Source organism: Lepidochelys kempii, chromosome 14, assembly GCF_965140285.1.
Source record: "Lepidochelys kempii isolate rLepKem1 chromosome 14, rLepKem1.hap1, whole genome shotgun sequence".
NCBI classification, from domain to species: Eukaryota; Metazoa; Chordata; order Testudines; family Cheloniidae; genus Lepidochelys; species Lepidochelys kempii.
The window spans coordinates 21,337,721-21,358,979 of NC_136393.1; the positions used below are offsets into that span (position 1 = coordinate 21,337,721).

Consider the following 21,259-nt stretch of genomic DNA (forward strand, 5'->3'; position numbering starts at 1 on the left):
AACATGGTAAACAGTATGGCACTCAGTGGGTTTGGCTAAAGTGAGTGACATTGTACCAGTGTGACTGAGCCCTTAGAGCTGTTCAGAAAACCAGGGGGAAGAAATTTGTGACCCTTAATTTCAAGTGTGTTTTGTCAGTCTTGTTTTTCATTGAATTTTTCAGACTAGTTCCCTTCAGAAGGGTGAAGAGCTGGATGAGAACCTGAGGTTCCATGGAATATGTTTGCTTTCTTAGCAAGAAAGGGACCCATGCAGCTCCCTGAAACACTGACTTCAAATGGAAATCCACAAGTGGACTCCATGTGGTATGAGACCTGAGAGCGGATCCTCAGTGGTTCTAGGACAACTGACTCCATCCAATACAGTTATCCCAGAGTGTTAACGTGAACTTATTACTTGGCTCACCATTATACCATCCCTAATGTTTAAGGGGATCTGTTGTGTGTGACTACAAGTAGAAATGCTTCTAAGCAAGTATTTTATTAACCCTGTAGCTATTTGATACTTTTGTTACAAGTAGACTCTCTTGGGACCATGGGAAGGCAATAACTTAAACACCATACAGATGAGTGGTTGGTGACTGGTTTTTAACTCCTTGTCCGACAGCATGGTGCTGTGCTTTGATTCGAGGGAAGCAAATTAGTCCAAGTGAGAGCAATTTGGCAGATCTAGGGCTCTTTGCTCAGTTTGTTTTCCCCCATTAAGATGCTTATTGTGAAATTTTGACATGTATTCTGACAGGCACTCTCTGCTCTCATCAGACTCCCTGCAGAGGTGTTTGAGATGCCACCATTGGCAGAATATGCAAAACTTACAACCCAGGGCCTCCAGAACCTGCAGAATTTGCTGCAGTTTTGGATAACTTGGATAGTAATCTGCATTTGCAGCCATTTCCCACTGCATACTCCAAGGAGAGGTGCAAATGAGTTGTAATGACTGTGCCATTGTTTCATATAAGCAAATCCACAAATGATAGTTTCACTTGGTTCAAGTTATGTAAAGAAGTATTTGGGGGTGAAGAGGGATGTGGGGAAGGAATTCCAAAAAGGGAAGTACTTGTGGCACCTTAGACTAACCAATTTATTTGAGCATAAGCTTTCATGAGCTACAGCTCACTTCATCGGATGCATAGCTGTAGCTCACGAAAGCTTATGCTCAAATAAATTTGTTAGTCTCTAAGGTGCCACAAGTCCTCCTTTGCTTTTTGCGGATACAGACTAAGATGGCTGCTACTCTGAAACCTGTCAGAAAGGGAAGTGTCACATGAAAGACTTTGGCCTTGTCTGCACTATAGATTTGTCTTGCTTTAATTATATCTGCACAGCTGCCCCTAGCGTGGATGCAGTTGTGTCCTGTGAAGGTGTTTTTGTATCCATATAGCTAATTCCCCTGCCTGTACAGGAGTAGCTACACCAGTTTAAGGCGTCTTTATACTGGTAAATGCAGCCACGCTAGGAACTGTAGCGATCTGGGAATTACACCACTTGTACCTGTACAAGGGCTATTTTAGACCAGGCCATAGCAGAGTGCAACACAGGTGAGTCCGTTCCAACTGCTGTCATTGCAGGCTGAGGCACTGGCCCTCTCCTGGCTTAGTCCTCTGTGAAACCTGTGATAAAGTTGTCGCTATCAGGCTACTAATGCCCCTTCCCCCGTCTGGTGCAAAGACTGGATGAAAACAAATTCATCATGAGGAATTAACCAGGAGAGAAATGATGCCAATAGCAGAATTGTAAAGTGTCGTTTTTTTGTTAATGGTGCAGCTATGATGAAGTTGCTTGGTCCCACCCCCATAGAAGCCAGGGGCACAACTCTTAACTTCACGGCATTGGGCTGGTCCCAAAGGGGTGCTGTTATCTCTACAGCCCTTTCTCAGCCCCTATGCAGCTGGGGCTGTCTTAGTTTTTTCCAGCAGCTACAAACTTTTTCAGATGTCCTCTTAATCAACTGTTTAAATGGCTTCCAAGTGAAGCCTCTTCCTTAAGCCTGCTCTGAGCTAGCTAAAGCCTGTGAGAGCCGAGTTTATTTTCACATCTCTCTCATTACCACATCTCCGCTAGATGAGAACTCAAAGATTTTACTGATTCAGACTCCTGCCTTGTTTTGTTGGCTTGCTTGTAACTGAATCTGTCCTTGTTCAGCTGGCTTTAGTTCCGGTTTCCCTCCATGCACACTGCAAAGTGGGGTTCATCCTAGGAAGGCTATTTCAATGCATTTAAAAAAAAAATCTATCATAAGGGGATGTTAAACTGGCTGAAAGCCAGAAAGGACCATTGTGATCATAGTCTGACCCCTGCACAGCACAGGCCCTAGTACAGGCATGGCCAAACTGTGGCTTGTGAGCCGCATGTGGCTCTTTTACAGTTAAAGTGCAGCTTCTGGAGCCCTTCTAGTCCCACCCCATTCTCCACCCACAAGACTGAGCAGGGAGGAACTCAGGGCTTTTGCCCTGCAGCAGGGTGGTGGGACTATGGGTTTCTGCCCTGCAGGGAGGGGGACTAGGGGCTTTAGCCCAGCGGGGGAGGAGGGGTGGTAGGGTAGAGGGGAAGAAGCCCTACACCCTGGCAGGTGGTGTTCCATGGGGCAGTTTGTGTATGTCTTGCAGCTCTCAAACTTCTGAAGATTATTGTATGCAGCTTGGAGGGTCAGTAAGTTCAGCCAATCCTACCATAGTACATCCCTCAATGAATTCCTGTTTGAACTAGAGTATCGATTACAAAAAACATCCAAGGTTGATAGAAACCTTGCCAGTGATGTGGAATCTTCCCAACCCAGGGTAAGTTGTTCCAATGGCTAATGCCTCGTTTCTAGTCTGAACTTGTCCCACTTAAACTTCCAACCACTGGCTCCCGTTATCTGTGTTTGTGATGGCCTCAAAACTCAAGGAACAGAGCTACTGATGTAATGATGGTGACACAGAACTACGAAGTCCTTCAATAAATTGTTAACATGGACTTAATGTTATGGATTTTGAGGGAAGGGGAAACTGACTAGCAGTTTTTGCTCTTCTGGCTTTTGGCTCATATGCTGTTGTCCTAACATTAAAATCCTGATAAAGACTCCCTTTGAGACCATGTTTAAGGCCAAATGCTAAATCTCTGTAGACAAACACAAAAAAGTGTTTTGCAACAATCCACAGTTGTTTCTCCACAGAGATTCAGAGCCTGGCAGTTGTTTTTATGTGACTAAGACATTTCACTCCTGTGTTTGCACCAGAAATCCAGGAGGCAACTAGAATAAAGAACTCTCTTTGATAACATGGGGTGAGAGCCTAACAGTCACTCCAAACATACACCACAATACCCATTTATATCAGCTGAAATGAGTAGGTTTACATAATTTGAGATCAGTGTCAGCGATCAGAATTGGGCCTGTTTTGTGCGGTCGGCTGAAACGCTGTTGGAGGGGGCGGAGTCAGGAATATTGTACAAAGAAATCTAAGATGTTGATGGTCAAGAGGGATTAATATTAATGTCCATGGAGCCAGGGAAAACAAAGTAACGTATACATCTGCACAGCAGCTGGAGCCACAGTTCCCAGCTCAGGTAGACGTACGTGTACTAATTCAGCTCAAGGTAGTGTGCTAAAAATAGGGTGGCTGCAATGGGTTAGCTGCGAGAGCCCAATTCTCTTCTTCCCCCCCCCCCCCCCATAACTGCTCTGGGTCCATACACAAGTCGCCAGCCCAAGCTCCTGGCTGTACCAGTGTAACTATCCTCCTATATGTAGGCGCCAGCTCAAACAGAGCTAGTGTGTATGTCTACCCAAGCTGGGAAGCCAACCTCCTGGCTGTTGTGTAGATGTACCCATTGTAGAGGGAGGAGTACACGGGGGTAAACAGAATATTGATGGAAGGGGCAAAAAACCAGGTAAACTTTTTTTTAACGAGATATATTAACAGGCAACTTACAGAATTAAAAAAAAAAAAAAAATACACAACATGATCCAGGCAGCTGTCCCTAAACCTAAAGCCTTTTTCAGCTGATCCTAGTTTGCCATTTAGCTCCATTATGTTTCCTGCTGGGTTTAGAGGGTTTCTTTAACTTATGTTTCCCAGTAAAACCCCCACCCCCCATTTTCAGCGCAAGAAGCATGAAGTTTTTTTTAAGGAAATAGATTACTCTAATTTCGTCTGATTCAGACAGTGGGCAGTGAAGTCTGATAATGGTGAGAAATATTCTAAAGAACTCCTCCATAGACAGCAATTAGTTTTTAATCTAAATGCTACCCCCTGTTCCCCTTCCAACCCCAACAGGAACTGGTGCTCTTTGTTAGGTGGATCTGCCACCCTGGGGGAGGGGAATGGGGGGGCTCCTGCAAAGAATGAAAGGAAGCTGGAGCTGACCAAAAGGAATAAGATGCTCATTTCAGCCCTGCCCCTTGCTGCACTTGAAAGCTTTTTACTTTCAGAGCAAAGCACCATTGAAGCATCAGGACAATGGAGATCAGATCTTTCTTGGGGAGAGGAGTGGGGGGGGGGGTGGAGTGGGCAAATGCATCTTATTTTTACTTGCCTTCTGCCGCGTGCTCCCTTCACTACTACCCCCCCCCCCCCAAATATGCTCACTAGATGATAATGCCATTGCTTTCTCGGGGCCTCACTAATGGAATTATAACTATAACTGGAGCGAACAGAATATTTACCACTTCATCTAAAATTATAGTAAGCCCCTCCAAAGCAGGTGTTTGATGTGCAAAGTGCTGTCCCTGCCTCCTCCCCAAGAAAGGAAGATAATTATTTAGTGGAAGTTCAGAGCTTTTCAGTACGAGAAAGCGGCTGCTGTGCTTACGTAAAAAGGAGGCTCCATCTAATGAGCCTGCAGGGCCCGGTGAATGTCTCAGCCGGCTCCAGTGAAGAAGCAGCTTGGATGAAGGAGAAAAGGATTGGAGCTCTCCCATGTCTCTCCCTCCCCAAAAGGAAGTCCTAATTCTTCAGTGCCTTACACCCTGTGAATGCTGCCTGCTCAGAGTGGTCGTGATTTGGGCCCACCTTGCCCAGTTGTTAATCACAGGGTGGTGTAAAGCAGTGGAGAATCAGGCCCCCAAGAAACATCTCCCCCCCTGCAGCCACCCAGACGTGCTTCTCTTCCACTGGCACATGCAGTCTCTGAACTGCTCTGCGCTCACAGGTGACGGCCACGCTTTGTGCAGCAGGGGCCTAAGATGGCACACTGATCGAAGGGCAGGAAACTGGGTTTGAGAGGGCTCCTGTGAGCATTCGAGTGTTGGAGTATTTCTCCAACACGCCCCACTGTGTAAAACTGGGCTGAAAATCCCCTAGGAAGAGGCTTCTTCCTAGAGGTTCCCAGCACATTGTGCTTCCAGATTCTTGGCTGGTAACTGGAGGAGAAGAGCAAAACGCTATCCAAACACCTCAGCACCTCAAAAGAAGCCCATGGCTAACAGGTGAAGGTGTGGGGGAGGGGATAAGGTGGTTCTGTTTTAGCTGAATTTCTACCCCTGACCAGAGCCTGGGGAAAGTCAGTGATGCACATTTACGCAGTGGCTTTAGAAACAGGCCCTCAACCCCTCCGGGATGGATTTTAAATAAAAGTTCCTGTTGGTGATGTGGGGGTGGGGGAACCCAGGCTCTTCAGGAGCTACTCTGAGGCCTTGTCTGAGTTTGAAAGTTTTAGCTTTCCTGTAATTAAAGTGGCAACTCCCCTTTGAGGGTGGATGCAGTTATACTTGTGTAAAAGTGGTTTTGCTTATACTAATATAACGTATTCCAGGAGGGGAAGGAGACTGAGTTCTACCCATGTAACTGCATCCACGCTAAGCCTTTACTGGTATAACTACTCCAGTCAACAGCCACACCCCTGACAAAAATAGTTCTCTAACCACCAGCTTCCCAGCCTAGAACCCCAGAGCAGTACCGTCCTGTCCTGGTCAAATCTGGCCAGTATATGAGTTTAATACCCAGTCCGCCTCTCCCCCAATATGAAGAGAACAATGCACACGTGTGGTAATCAAGCAGATATTTTCCCCAAGCATTCCAGTCACAGCTCACTGGTTTGGATTGAAACATAAAATAAGTTTAACTACAAAAGGTAGATCTTAAGTGATAGCAAACAGATCAAAGCAGATTACATAGTACATGAACAAAACACAAACTAAGTCTAAGATATTAGAAAGGATATGAACTAGCAAATTCTCACCCTGGCTGATGAGGCAGGTGGGCTGCAGATTCTTATGGGACAAGCTGCACTTGCTTTATAGCTTAGAATCCCCAGGTGTTTCATACACAGGCTAGAAATCCCTTTAGCCTGGGTCTAGCACTTTCCCCAGTTCAGTCTTTGTTTCTCAGGTGTTTCCAGGTGTCTTCTTGTTTGGGGAGTGAAGAACCCTAGATGATGTCACTCCCTGACTTGTATAGCTTTGGGATAGGGTGGGAACCCTTCGTTTCAAAACTTGGTTCCCAGACTGGTTTGTGGGAAAAATACTGATGTCCCAAGATGGAATCCAGAATCGTGTGGCCTGGTCACATGTCCTTATAGAGTCACAGCAGCCATTACTTACAGGCTGTCTGGAGTGTTCTCAGGAAGGCTCACTAGGTGGGAGATAAGCTTCTCCTAAGGCCTATGGTTTTCCCTAATGGCTCATTGCCCTGAATAGGCCTTTCCCAACCAGCTATCTAGACTGAAAGTATCTTGTCTAGTGGACATTACCCAGGTGTAACTACATTTGAAATACAGATATATAGCGAGAGAGAGAGAGTCAGTTTTTATAACTTCAGATACAAAAAAGATACATGCATACAAATGGGACAATCATATTCAGCAAATCATAACTTTTCCAGTGACCCCTTACATGACCTGTCTTGCATAAAATACATCATAATTATGCCATTATCATATCACTATGAAGAATATGGGGTGCAGTGTCACAACTCCCCTTAAGGGAAGCTTGGTGGATTTTTGAATGGGATTATATGATGGGCTATCAGCAATGGCAGGGGACTGGACTCAGTGACCCAGGAGCTCCCTTCCTGTCCTGTGTTCCTATGACTGGGAAACTGGATTTCTGGGCTCTACTCCCAGCTGAGTCACAGTGGCTGGGAATGGAAAGTGACTTGTTAGTTTAGAGGTGTGAGTTGCTTTGGGTGTGAGAAGGCCTGGGTTCAAACCCTAGACAAGCCTTTGCAAAGCCCGATGTTTGTTGGTTCAATACTTTGAAAAGGTCTGGAAATAAGGTATAAATGTTTAACAGTGAGGGTAATTAACCACTGGAACAACTTGCCACAGGTTGTGGTGGATTCTTAATGTGGCTGCATCCACACTAGAGGCAGTGCTCTGCTTTAGTGGTAGTGAAAGCAGTACAGTTTTTGAGTATTTTTGGACAGCACTATAGAAGCGCAAAGAGTCTACAGAAGAAAAACAAACTGGCAGAGAAATTAGTGCCTGATCCAACTGTCAGTGGAAAGTCTCCCACTAACTTCAGTGGGAGTTGGGTGAGGCCCTTACCCTTGGCTAAACATTGGACTGGAAATACTTCGCCATTCATATAATGGAACCTACATAGCAGAATCAGGAGGGCCTTGGAAACCCAGGAATGGTCTTTTCCTTGGCTGTACCAAAATCCTGAATGGGATTGTGTAGGAGGAATCTTCCCTTGTCTCTTCCTCTCTCCCCTCCCCCCCCCCAGCCCCCCGACAGATGGAGAAGTGGCAGAGGTGCAGGAGGCAGTTGGTGAGTCTGTTTCAGCTCCAATTATTTATTTCCCCCCCACACACCCTGTGAAGTTCATTAATTCCCATAATCTGTTTTGTGTAAATTCCATGGCATGCATTTGACAGCATGGCGGCGACTTACACCCCTTCCAAAGCAGCTGAGGTTGGTGCAATCACTCTGGGTTTTCTTGTGTAATTTGCGAACCTGAACAACGGGTTCCCACTTGAGATGAAGGAGCTCCTGCGGCATGTGCTGTGGGACGGAGGTGATGGAGAGAGCTACCGTCAGGGCCCTGGGTGCAATGTTGGGAGGGGGCGTTCCTTAAACCTACAGTTTATGTATTTTTCACATGAAATATTCTTTAAAAAAATCCCCTCCTCCCCAACCAACCAAAGGAGAACCGGGTTCTTAAATGGGGTTTTATTAATATCCTTCCCCCTGCCCCGTCAACTGCTGTGAGAAAGCTGAATAAAAGCCAAGCGGTAATTTCAAAGCCAGTTGACCTCGGTGTGGATGGCAGCCTCCGTGATGAAATTAAGACGCTTTATTACTTTAACATTCTTACACTGGGCTTGTCAGGGTCTTGCTTTAGAACTGTATTTCTTCCAGATTTCTGGGATCCGATTATTTTCATATTGAGCCGGAGGAAAGAGCTGCCATTAAAACTTCAAGCGTCATTTGGAGCTGCCAGAGAAATAACTTTACATTTTACGTAGCTTCCTTTCCACAGCTTGTGGTGTGAGGGAGTAACATTTCTCATAGGATTTTCAAAACTCCCTCTGCAAACTCCTCTGATTTCCCCCCCAAGGCATGCTCAGACCAGTCCATCTTTCCCTGACATTGGAGTCTTTCTTGAAGCTGCTTAGCTCCTTCAAAACTTACTTGTGATGTCAGAAACAATCACATGATTCAAGCCATGTGCCAGAAGTTTAAACCAGGCAGTAAATAGTCTTTATTGCAGCATTACTATTCATCTCCTGCCTCTTCCCATGAAGTCCTTCAAAAACCCCCCCTCTAACGCTGGACTTCCCAGTGAAGCTGTGCCCAGTTCTGCAAGCTGCTGAGCACCTTCAGCTCCCGCTGAGATCAGCACCATTCTGGATCAGGCCCAGCCACAACTCCAGGAGGGTGGAGTAGGGCTAAAAGAAACCCAGGAGTATGTTTCAGTCTGACTCGAAGCTCTTGTGCTTGTGCCCTCTCGCTTAGCATCCACATTAGCTAGTGATGGGGGTCTGGCTCCTGCAGGGTGCTGGGTATCGTCTGCTGTCATTTAAATCAGGGTGAGTTGGAAGGATGGGGGTCTCTGCTTGCAAGCTGCAGCCAGGGTTAAATGAGAATAGTCCTGGGTTAGTTCTCCACGGAAGCTGGCAAAGGACCTACTTGCAATAAAGTGTGCAGCAAACAAGAGACTGATACTGCATTTTAAAGACAAAGGCTGGTATTAAGCTGCCTTGCCGCATTGGGTATTTTCAGCTTCTCAGGTTTATTCAGCGCTTTCTTGTCTATCGGGCCCCATTATAGCTTTTTTTTTTTTTAATCTAGCTCTCGGCTCCGTTGATAACTATTGTAAATTTCTCCCACTTTCCTGTCAGCAACCTGCTATCTTGGAGCCTAGGAACAACTGGTTATCGCCCTGGCAAAGTGCATGAAATGTAAAGCAGCTTGGTGCCAGAAATGGGGATATTCCCTTCCCCCCCCCACACACCCTCTACAGTGTCTCCAAACCTTCCTGGGCCCCCAGTTGGACATACTCTTCTCAGCTAAATTTATATTCCTGATGGCCCTCTAAAACCACTGAGCCTTTAAAGAGTGTGTTTTCACCGAAGGAAATATTCATAATGCAAATGAAGGGAGGTAGGGTGGCGCTCATTTAATTTCCCAATGGGCAAAGATGGCTCGGTATGTGAAACTGGAGCATCCAAGGGGTTTATTTGTGCTTCCAAATAATATGCCTCCATTAAGATGATAGAGGCTTTACAGCAGTGTTTCACCCCTCCCTTTGCCCACCATTTCCAAGCGGAGGATGATGGTGGTCCGGTCCTCAGATTAGTGTAAGGCACAGGAAAGAATGCTGTCAATATCTGAAATCTTTCCCTCACTTCCCTGCTGGAGATAACCTTTCAAAGCCTGAAGCTGAATTCTGTTTCCTTGTAGAGTTTTCCCCTCTGTTGCACCTGTGGGATGGTTCATTGTGTCATAAACTATAGGAATAAAGCAAAAAAAAAAAAAAAAATACAAGTGACCAAATCCTAGTAAGCTGAGAACAGAGACAATTTTTATTTGCCTCACACCTCCTTGCTGTTGTTATCACCTACGGATGATACTGACTATAAAAGTGCTCTATAAATCCCTAACAGAGTCATGGGGTACTCTCACCTTTCCCCACTGTAGCCCTGCAAAGGAGGATGGGGAGAAGATGAAAAAACTGGGTTTGTTTAGTCTGGAGCAGAGAAGACTGAGGGGGGACATGATCACAGTTTTCAAGTGCATAAAAGGTTGTTACAAGGAGGAGGGAGAAAAATTGTTCTTCTTAACCTCTGAGGATAGGACGAGAAGCAATGGGCTTAAACTGCAGCAAGGGCAGTTCCGGTTGGACATTAGGAAAAAATTCCTAACTGTCAGGGTGGTTAAACACTGGAATAAATTGCCTAGGGAGGTTGTGGAATCTCCATCATTGGGGATTTTTAAGAGCAGGTTGGACAAACGCCTGTCAGGGATGGTCTAGATCAAGGGTGGGCAAACTACGGCCCACAGGCTGGATCCAGCCCATGGGATTGCCCCCTGTGGTGCTGCAGGCCCCGTCCCGCTCTCAGAAGCGGCCAGCACCACGTCCCTGGGGGCGGGGGGGGCAGAGAGCTCGGTGTGTTGCCCTTGCCTCCAGGCACTGCCCCCCGCAGCTCCCATTGGCCAGGAACAGGGAACCGTGGCCAATGGGAGCTTTGGGGGAGGTACCTGGAGGCGTGGCAAGGGCAGCGCGCCGAGCCCCCCCAGGGCCGCGCAGGGTTGTGATGCCAGCTGCTTCCCGGAGTGGCGCTGCGTGGGGCCAGGGCAGGCATGCAGGGAGCCTGCCTGGCCCCGGTGCGCGCTGCTGCCACCCTGGAGCCGCTTTAGGTAAGTGGCGCTGGGCTGGATCCTGAACCTCTCCTGCATCCCTGCCCTAAGCTCCCTGCCTGCACCTCGCACCCCCGTGCACCCAACTTTCTGCCCTTAGCCCCCTGCTGCACCCTGCACCCCAACCCTCTGCCCTGAGCTCCATCCCGCAGTCTGCACCCCAACTCCTTCCCTGAGTCCCTGTCGCACCCCAACCCCCTTCCCTGAGCCCTTTCATACACCCCGCATCCCTCCTCTGCCCCAATCCTTTGCCCTGAGCCCGTTCCCGCACTCCACGTGCCCTCCCGCACTCCCTCCTGCACCTCAACCCCCTGCCCCGGCCCTGCATACAATTTCCCCACCCAGATGTGGCCCTCTGCTCAAAAAGTTTGCCCACCCCTGGTCTCAATAATACTTAGTCCTGCCTTGAGTCAGTGGTCTGGACTAGATGACCTCTCGTGGTCCCTTCCAGTTCTGTGATTTATGGGGTTTCCTGCTCTCCATTCATCTCTGTAGTATCTGTGCACTTACCAAACAGTAACCAGTTTGTCCTGGCAACATGTCCCAGGAGCTAGGGAAGTATTCTCCACATAGGGAGGTTAGGGCCCAGCTTTTCAAAAGCAACCTGTAACTTTGCGTGCTTTGGTTTGTCAGGTGTCTAAAGTTTTGCATCCCTCCCCCACCATTTAAGGCTACAGATGCTGTACAGACTTACACTGGAGCTTTAGGAAGTGTTATGTTCAGGCTGATTTTAGCCACCTCAAGGTCAGCCTTTCCCTTGTCATAAATGACATTTGAAGTTCAGTAGCTCAGAGCTGTTTTGTGCATCTCACCTGGTCTTCTGAAGCCTTTGATCGGAAGTGGTTGCAAGGGCTTTTGCTAAGCACACGAACCTTCAATCTAATCTAGTTGGGGTTTTAAACAGTCCATCAGGGTGCTTGAGCACCTTCCATAGGGAATATCAGGCCACCGTGGATTGCGTCTGCAAAAGGGCCCCCTTCTCTTCTTGTTTTAAACATTTGTCATGTCTTCCATCACTAAAAGTTAAGCAAAACTAGTCTGGGTATTCTGAATCTGGCCTGCAGTATAGACAGGCAAATGAATCTGGATTACAGGCCTGAACCTGAACTGAATGTTGTTGAAGCCCAAAATAATTTGCCTGATTCGCGCTCTCTCTCTCTTTCTCTCTTTTTTTTTTTTTTTTTTAATTTCGCTTTTTGCCTCTGTCTCTTCCTTCCAGGGAACAGCTGGAGGTGAAGTCTGGAAATACAGCAGAAAAAGGTCATTCTCATTGTGTCTGTGGCCTGAGCTGAAGAGGGGAGAGCTGTAAATTTTACAAGACAGCATGATTTCCTGCCAAGTTTTATAGGCTCAAGGGGTTTAGATAGGCATCCAGGCATTTAGACCCAGATCCTCACAGGTAGCTAGGCACCTAACTCCCATTGTAATGAATGGTAATTAGGCACCTAAATTCCTTTTGAGGATCTGGGACATTGATGCTTATCCAAATAATATTTAAATAGTTCTCTTAATCTTCAAACCACTCAAAATACAACCGTGCCTTATCTCATCCCTCTCCGTCCATGAGACAGGCATTATAATCCTTGTTATACAGTTTTGGGAAACTGAGGCACAGAGCAGGGAGGTGATTGACCCAAGGTCACCTGGAACCGAGCTAGAATTAGAATACAGGAGTTCTTCACTCCCAAGCCCATGGTCAAAGCTGTCTCAAGAGGAAGTGTCTGGGGTTGGGTTTTATGCTGCTTTCCAGTTGGAAGGTCTCCTCTGGCAATTGCAGAAGCACATCACACTTTGTCTGCTCCTTTTCCCCTCTCCGACATGCCCCAATATGTCTCTGTGCCAGAGGCTTCAGAGAGAGAGACATAGGAGCAGGCATCTCTAGTTCTGCGCCCGCTGTGGCTGCTCCACCCCATTGGCAACCCCAGAAAGGTGCTTACTCAGTTTCCACTCTCCTAGCACCTCCCAAATACTGCAGAGAACCTGCCTCGTGCATAATGTGGCTTTGTGGATAGAAAAATACAGAGGCAGGAAAACAATATTTATGTAGTGTAAATATTACATAGGTTGTGATCAGTCAGAAATAGCGAGCTAGAATGAAAGGCTCATCTCAGACTTCGCCAGAGGTGAATACAATCTCTGTGGATGTATGCAGGAGAGGAGGAGAAACTCCTAAAGCTAAAATATGCCATGCTGTGGATGTTGCTGATATGCCTCCAGATCAGATTCCTGACAATAAGAAGCACTTGGGCAATAATTGTATTGGATAGAATCCATGCCACACGTTTAGCAAATTGGGCTCTGCATGCCGCTTAGTTTTTTCTAGTCAGGTTTATCTTTCCACCCATCCTCCTCTTCCCCCAACACACCCACCTTTCTTGCATTTATGGTTTTTTCCCAGGAAGGGTCACTACACCAGCCCTGACATGCTTCTGTTCCATCGGTATAGCTAGTCAGTCACATGCACCTTGGGGAAAGCTTTTGTCTCTCGCAAATGTAGGTCTGTTGTACCTGCCGACTTGATACAAACAAATAACCGCTCAACAGTTTGTAAACCTTCCCTCATCCACCCACCCCTTCCCATTGACAATAGCCTCTCTCGATATTCTTTATTGAGACGTGTCAACAGATTAGTTCAGAGTCCCTCTGTGCGGACAAAAAGCTGCCACAAAGAGAATTAGGCATCGGGGATTGGATTACCATGTGGCCACCTGTCATTGCGACTTTGTAAATTTATCTCTCTCCGTCTTTCAGATTGGAAGAGTTTGTATTAAAATGCTGCAGTTTCAGGGCAGGTTTTTTTTCTTCGTTTTAAACATTTATGTTCACTTGCTTTATTAATAAAGATTGGGGCCTGCAAAGGGCCTGGGGATTAGAGCGGTTAGGCTCTCTTTATTCATTCTTACATTAGTCTAAGTGGTTAATAGGTAAAGTAGGCCAATCCATCTTTAGGGTAAGCCTATCACTTCGCCTACGATGGGTGAAGCTTTGCTGAACAAATATTCATTAAAGGAAAAGCTTTTTTAATTCTGTCTTCCCTGACATCTTAAGAGCTTGAAGTTAGGAGGTCTGCTCTCTGCCTGTGGAAAATGCATCTCTCTGCTCACACAGCCACTTCATGGCTTTGCCGAGACCCTTTTCCACGGAAGTTTTAAGGGCCAAATCTCAGCTGGTGTCAGTTGTCATAGCTCCACTGAAGTCAATGGACCTATGCAAGCTTCCACCAGCTGAGGGTCTGGCCCAGTGTGGTGCAGTGTCTGCATGAGGGGGTGCTGGGAACTGCCAAGAGGGGTTTGTTGTTAGCTTTCTGAAAGCTTCAGGCACCCAAACCTTGCCCAGCCAAAGAGTATGGGAGAGGTTGTCTGAGATGTAAAAGGGTATTAAGGTTGCCAATGGCTAACTCCTCTTTCATAGTCTCACCCTGTGTTAAGAGTTTATCAGGAGCCACACCCATTTGCACAGAGCAGACTGAAGCTATCCAGACCTTTAACTTGGATGTAGGTCTTCCGCAGGTCAGGATGAAACTTGCAGGCTGGATCCTATAGTCTCCATGAGCCGCACCTGTGTATTAGAAATGAGGAGTGGTTGTAGAATACATTACAGAGCCATCCAGGTAGCACATTAGCCTCTTTAGCCTTTATGCACAGCAGATCAGCAAGAGTGGGGCAAAGTTAGATTCCCCTCCTTTGAGCCTGATGGGTTACAGCCTGACAATGTGTCCACTACAGCAGTTCTTCTGATCACTGTCTCTTCTTCTAATTTTCTTCTCTCCAATGAATGCGTCTCCACTGATTTAATTTGCTCTTGCTGTTCCTGAAGCTCTGGGATCAGTCCCTTTCAGAGCGACTAGGTTGTACGACTTGGGCCTATTCCTTCTTGCACCGAAGCTAACAAGAGTTTTACTGTGGACTTCAGTGTGTGTAGGGATTGGTCCCTTAGTGCCAAGATGAGACCAGTTTGCCCTTTGTATACACCCATGAATCAAATGGTGGCTCACCTAGGAATCATCATGATCTATTCTTAGTGAAGGTAGGTATCAACAAGCATTAGCTACTTCTCCACCTGTGTAAATCTCAGGCCATCTGGTAAACCTGTAGTCCTGTGACTTTGATGCTTCCTCTATTTAGTCACAAGCAAGCCAACTACTCTCCTGTTTAGGAAAGCATGGAAGACCCATATGCAGATCTCTGCTAGAGATGGGCCAGAACATCAAAGTTGGACCTAGATACAGATCTTAATTTTCCTAAAGCATGAGGTTGTTTTAATCCAATGTTCAAACCCATCTTAGTATCAACAGGCTTCGTTGTCCATCAAATGCAATTGTTGTCCTTTTGCTTTGTACACTGCCTTTTAAAACAAGGCAGACCCTGTGAGACAATCTCTGTGCTTCTGCTGGTGGGATTGTGGTCTTGGGACGCTACCCATATACTACAGAGCGTCAGCACATAGTGGGAAAGCTTTGCTTTGGAACTAGATCTTAGTGGCACTTTCAACAACTCTAATGCATGTTGAGAGGGTTTTTATTCTTACTCTCCTTTGCCTGGAATACCTTCCGAAAAGCTTGACGATCACATTTCTCTCCCTATCAGTTTTATTCTTCTTCTCTGGCAAAGAACAGACTCTGGGTTTTTCACATGCAGAGGAAGGCACAATATGAGTCTGTTTGGCTGCTGCTGTTGTAGTATCTGTGCCAGCATTTCAACAGGGACGTTCATAGCTCTAGAAACACCATCTTTCTGCAAAATGCCACTGCAGATCCAGTAGGGGGAGCCCAGGCAACTTTGCTTTGAAACACTCTCTTGAGCTAATCCTGTAAGGAACGGAGCACCCTCAGCTCACTCTGAAGCCAACAGGAGTTATGGTGTCTCGGCAGCATTTCACATGAATTCTGGTTCTGGCCAGTTGTGGCTATTTTGTAAATCTGTTGGGAGAATTGTAAAATCATAGAATATCAGGGTTGGAAGGGACCTCAGGAGGTCATCTAGTCCAACCCCCTGCTCAAAGCAGGACCAATCCCCAATTTAATCATCCCAGCCAGGGCTTTGTCGAGCCTGACCTTAAAAACTTCTAAGGAAGGAGATTCCACCACCTCCCTAGGTAACACATTCCAGTGTTTCACCACCCTCCTAGTGAAAAAGTTTTTCCTAATATCCAACCTAAATCTCCCCCACTGCAACTTGAGACCATTACTCCTTGTTCTGGGAGGTGGATATACATCTATAAAGGTAGGAGGCCACTAGATCATGAGATTTACGATTCTTCTCCCAGTGAACCCCACATTTCCAGCATCCCAAAGACCTGTGGATTTAATTGCTGTACCTGCCAGGGGCGATGTATTAGTTTTTGGATTTTTACAAAGCATAATGGAGCATTTGTCCAGTGTTCTTAGTGCCCAGGATGTTCTTTTAGAAAACGAACTAAATAAACGCCCCTGTCACTTCCTCTCCAATTGGATCAACTGACCCAGCAACACTATAAATGTAATAAAAATTAATTGATTCCTACTGATTTCCCCTCCTATGCAATCCAAGAGTTCTGCACACCACCACTGCCCAGCCTTTCCTAGATTTGCAGAGTTTAAGGCCAGCAGGGACCATTAGATCATCTAGGCTGACCTTCTTATAATCTCACCCAGTTACTCTGTGTTGAGCCCAATAACTTGCTTGGCTAAAGCATCTGGTCTCGAAGAAAGCAAGAGATGGAGACTACCTATCTCCTCCAGGGAAAAAAAGCAGGCCTTCCACCATGCCTCAAAGGCTAATTAGCTCTGGCTTTCACGAACCTTGGGAGAAAGGCAGTTCCCAAGGTCCAGCACACTAACAGACTCCTCTTTCTACTTCCAAAGGGGCTTCAACATAGGCACTTCCGCCAACCACAGCTGCTGCAGTAGGTCGCAGGGGTGAACCATCTCCTAGATATGAAGCCCTGGCTGGCTTGGGAGCTACCTAAGTCAAAACCAACATCTTAAGCCAGGAGACAGCCAGCACAGGCTATGGAGATCAGGTTCAGTTTCCTCAAAAAAACAGACACTGGTGAACAAGTGGTCTGTCAAATTCAGCCTCCGCTCTGGTGAGATTCAGTAGTTGTTTGCTGTGCCATTATTGGCCTGCTGTGTTTTGTGATTGGATTGGAAAATAGACTTTTTATGGGATTCACAAGTTGGAGAGCAGCTTCTCCTGAAAATTACTCTTTTACTTGGCAAAGTGTTTTTTGGAGACTCACTCACCCTGGGAATTTGATAGAGCAGTGCAGATTCCATCTGACACCAGTGTTCAGGCATGGCATGCAATGGGTAAAAAGCGCTGCATTTGTGTGAAGCGTGTGGAGTTAGGCCTTACTGTGGGTGAAATGCAACAGCATGGGAGAGGTGAAATCCACTGCCTCTGGCTGCTTGCATGGTAGGACACTACATCCATTTAAACATGGATCTGACAGCATTTCCACTGGTCTGCCCCACCATTGCTCTACACACTGACCTATGGAAAGCTGGCATGGAGATCTTTCCCACAGCACGCAGTAGGTGCAAAGACTAGCTGCCCTCCCCCAGAGGTTTTGCCTCTTGCCACTTTGCACAGACCTACTGTGGGCATGGGTTTTCTAGACTGCGCCTGAGCAAATCTTTCCTGAAATGAAAGAGGAGCATATAGATGTGAAAACATTTGGCATGTTAAATTACGGAGCCCCAATGCTCCTTTCTTATGATGTTTCAATATGTTCGAGCTTAGTGGGTGGAATGCCTGAGAAGAGGTATGTGGGATACTGCCTTTTGAAGAGATCTTTTTTTTTTTTTTTTCACTTGTATTCTCTATTAGTATGATACAAGTTACAGTGGATTTGATACATTGCATCAAGGAGTTAAGTATTATTGGATTAGGTAAAATTTGTACAATTACTAGCCAAAGCGCACGAAAGCTATTGTCCTAGACTAAGGATTGTCTTGCTGTTATACATTCACATTACATGATATTAAAACACAGGGCTCAAGTTTTTCCCTTGGGTTCATGATCATGGCTCCCATTGAACTCAACAGGAGTTGTTGTTTTTTATTATTTGTGTTACAGAAGCACCTAGAAGCCCCAGTTGTGGACCTGGATCCTGTTGTGTTAGATGCTGTACAAGTATTCTAGGAAACAGTTGTGCGCTTTCAGGGGAGCTAGAGGAAAGGCCAATTGAGAGAATTTAAGAGGCCTCTTCCTCTGAGTACACATGGTGGGCCTGCTGTTGACAAGTTACCATGCAGTTGTTTGTTCAACTTGTTGCATTGCACACACTTGTACGTGCTTTATGCTTCACAAGCAGGAGATGGTCTCTCTTGTGATGCACATTAGAAAAACTTCCCAGCGTAGTGTTACAAAAGAGAAGAGCAATGGGTGTCCCATTAGAAATTTAGCCCAGTAACCTTTACAAAAGCAAAGTAATAGGGAAATAGGATTTTCCTTTGTGCAGGGCAATCTGCATAGGCACCTGAGGGTGAATGATTCCGTTTCTTTGTGCTCCAGCTTTTTCTGATGAATGTATTTCAATTCCATTTTGCTGAACTGATGTAGTTTCAAGGCTGCAGCTAATTCACACCCTGCGGAGGTGGACTAGCCTCTTTAAAGCAAGCCGAACACAGAGCATGAATCACTACTGTGGTATAATTGCCAGGAGTCTAACCTCGTGCGTGAATACTTCGTGTATTTGCAAGTCACGCTAATAGGACGTGTGCTGGTAGGAGGGCCCATAAAGATTACATTGCAAGGAATGAGTTATCCTGCTGTCCTAACCAGTGCATTTGTTTTCTTGGCAGAGACCTGATGCCCAGAACCCTGGATGGGCAGATCACCATGGAGAAAACCCCCAGCTACTTCGTCACCAAGGAAGCACCTGCTCGAATCTCCGCCATGTCGAAGGGCACCAAGCTCATCGTGGTGGTGCGGGACCCCGTGACCCGAGCCATCTCCGATTACACGCAGACTCTCTCAAAGAAGCCCGATATCCCCACCTTTGAGAGCCTGACCTTCAAAAACAGGACTACAGGCCTGATCGACACCTCATGGAGCGCCATCCAGATCGGCATCTACGCCAAGCACCTGGAGAACTGGCTCCTCTACTTCCCCATTGGGCAGATCCTCTTTGTCAGTGGGGAGAGGCTGATCAGTGACCCTGCCGGGGAGCTGGGCAGGGTCCAGGACTTTCTGGGCCTTAAGAGGATCATTACGGACAAACACTTCTACTTCAACAAAACCAAGGGCTTCCCCTGCCTGAAGAAGGCTGAAGGGAGCAGCAAACCCCACTGCCTGGGGAAAACGAAAGGCAGGACCCACCCCAATATAGACCGAGAGGTGGTGCAGAGACTGCGGGAGTTCTACAGGCCTTTCAACATGAAGTTCTACCAGATGACTGGGCACGACTTCGGCTGGGACTGAGGCTGACACGACAGTGTCTCCCTGTAATTACCCCACGGTGCAGCTTGCTTCTCTAAAGATGTGTGTGTGTGTGTGTGTGTGTGTGTGTGTGTATGTAAAATGTACAGAAATCTATTTTATAATAATTTATTTTTAATTTTTAAGTAATTAATTCACTAAGCTGCCTAACCACACTGTCTAGAATATTAGCCCATAACCTTTTTTTTTTTTTTTTTTTTTAACATTCCATGGTGTTTAATTCTAATATTGGTCTTTTTATTTTGTTTGGTTTGTAATTGACGGTGCTTCCATTACCTAGAGGAAATTAGTATTGGAAAGGAAAGGGGGGGAAAAAAGCACAATTTTATTTTCGTTACGGGTATTAGGCCTTTATAACCATTTACTTGTCATCTTCCCACTCCCTAGTATCTGTCCCCCTACCTTTTTCATGAGATCTGTTGGCCCGTCATCACGTTCCTTCCTGCCGTCTGAATAACAGTAGGGGAGGGAGAGGCTGTGCTGCTCTGTGGAGCTCAGATACTTACGCCTAACACAGCAGCTGCTTCACTGGGGCGTTCTAATGTGCAAAGTCCATCAGGATCCCCAGTGCCCAGCTGTGTTGCTGCTGGGAGTCTTCTGCTTGCTTCTGTTTCCCCAAGTGTTGCTTGGTGCATAAGGTGCTCCTTTGGAAAAGAGTACCAATAGCATGACATTTTGCTGCAAGGGGGGAGCAGTCTTATCAGTCTGTTCTTTTTTTCCTTCTTGGCTTTGTTTTTTTGTTTGGTTGGTTTTTTTTAACAAGGAGAATCTCCCCCGACTGGCCCAAACAGGGTTTCCTGGGTGGGGACTTTATGCATTTTTTGAAAAACTTTATTCTTATTAAAGATGTGAAATGCTTTGTGCTGGGTGGAACTATGACGAGGTAAATGAAATTCAGCTCCTACATATATGCACTTACCTTGTAGGGAACCCATTTTAAAACGCACTAGAGTCAAGCATGCAGGCAGAGCATCTGCTTTGACACACCAAAGAAATCAAAAGAACCACAGGAGCCATTAGCACAAACCAGGGTATGAGTCTATCACTGATTTAGTGTTCCCCGAGGAGTGGGTAGGGGACACAGTGACTCCATCCACAGCTGGGGATCTGAGGCAGGTCAGCAGTGCAGTGATTGTGTGGGGATGTGTTGGGGGGCGGGGCACCTTCAGCCTTATTTCCATTGGATGTTGTCTTGTCCACCCTACGTTTTAGTCTAATACTTCATCAACAGTCTCTGTCCAGAACAGGCCTCTATCTGGAACTGGGAGGGGGTGTTACCAGGCAGGATTCAGACGAATCCATAGAACTGCTTAGGGACACTTGCATTGTACTTGCTTGCAATTACTGCCAATGGTCCTTCATTTCACATGCAGTACATTCACCCCAAATATTTGGAAAATAAGACCCTGAATCAAACATCTGTTCTGTATCGCACAGGGCCCTGATATTCGTCAAGACCGCTCTTTACTCAGAGGTGTAACCGTTGATCATTTTAAATACATAAGCGAGGATGGGACAACCAGTTAAAATAAGAACCGAACATTTTGCTTGTAGTTTGAACCAAATGCTTTTTGAGGAGCTGGGCTATTCAGAGGAGTGTTTCTGGTGTCAGGCCAGGAGTGGAACCAGAAATGTTGACCCACCCTCAGAATGGCTATTCTTGCAGAATTTACAGTTCTGACAGAAGCTAGGGGTTAGTGAATGAATCTGATTCTCACAAGAATTCTGGCCACATTTTGCAGGCTTAGGTGGTGTGGATAATCTCCACAAACTTTGGGTGTCTATCCTCACTGCCTGAGGTTCACCCATTTCTAATGGACCTCTTAGTGGCTAGGGTAACTGCAGAAAATCCCAATCCTAATTCCCACTGAATTTAATTAAAGCAGGGCCATACCATCGTTCCAGGGCAACTACAGGGTACATGTGGCTGTTTTTGACTCCAGTTTAACCTTGAGTGTAGATTAAACAAGCTATTAATTGCACCTCTCATAGAGTGTGCAGGAATGTGTATAAATACTATGTCATGGGAGCAGCAAGGTATTTGCTAAATAAACC

At 46.3% G+C, this 21,259-nt stretch overlaps 1 protein-coding gene across 1 annotated transcript in view; it reads left to right on the plus strand.

The window, feature by feature from the left end:
* Positions 1-19,272, plus strand: part of LOC140897661 (heparan sulfate glucosamine 3-O-sulfotransferase 3B1) — a 42,950-nt gene extending 23,678 nt beyond the window's left edge. The window contains exon 2 of the mRNA XM_073310559.2: positions 18,568-19,272. Coding sequence (XP_073166660.1) covers positions 18,568-19,186 — 619 coding nt within the window. The 3' untranslated portion in view covers positions 19,187-19,272. The remainder of the gene's footprint in view (positions 1-18,567) is intronic.
* The last annotated feature ends 1,987 nt before the right edge of the window (positions 19,273-21,259 follow it).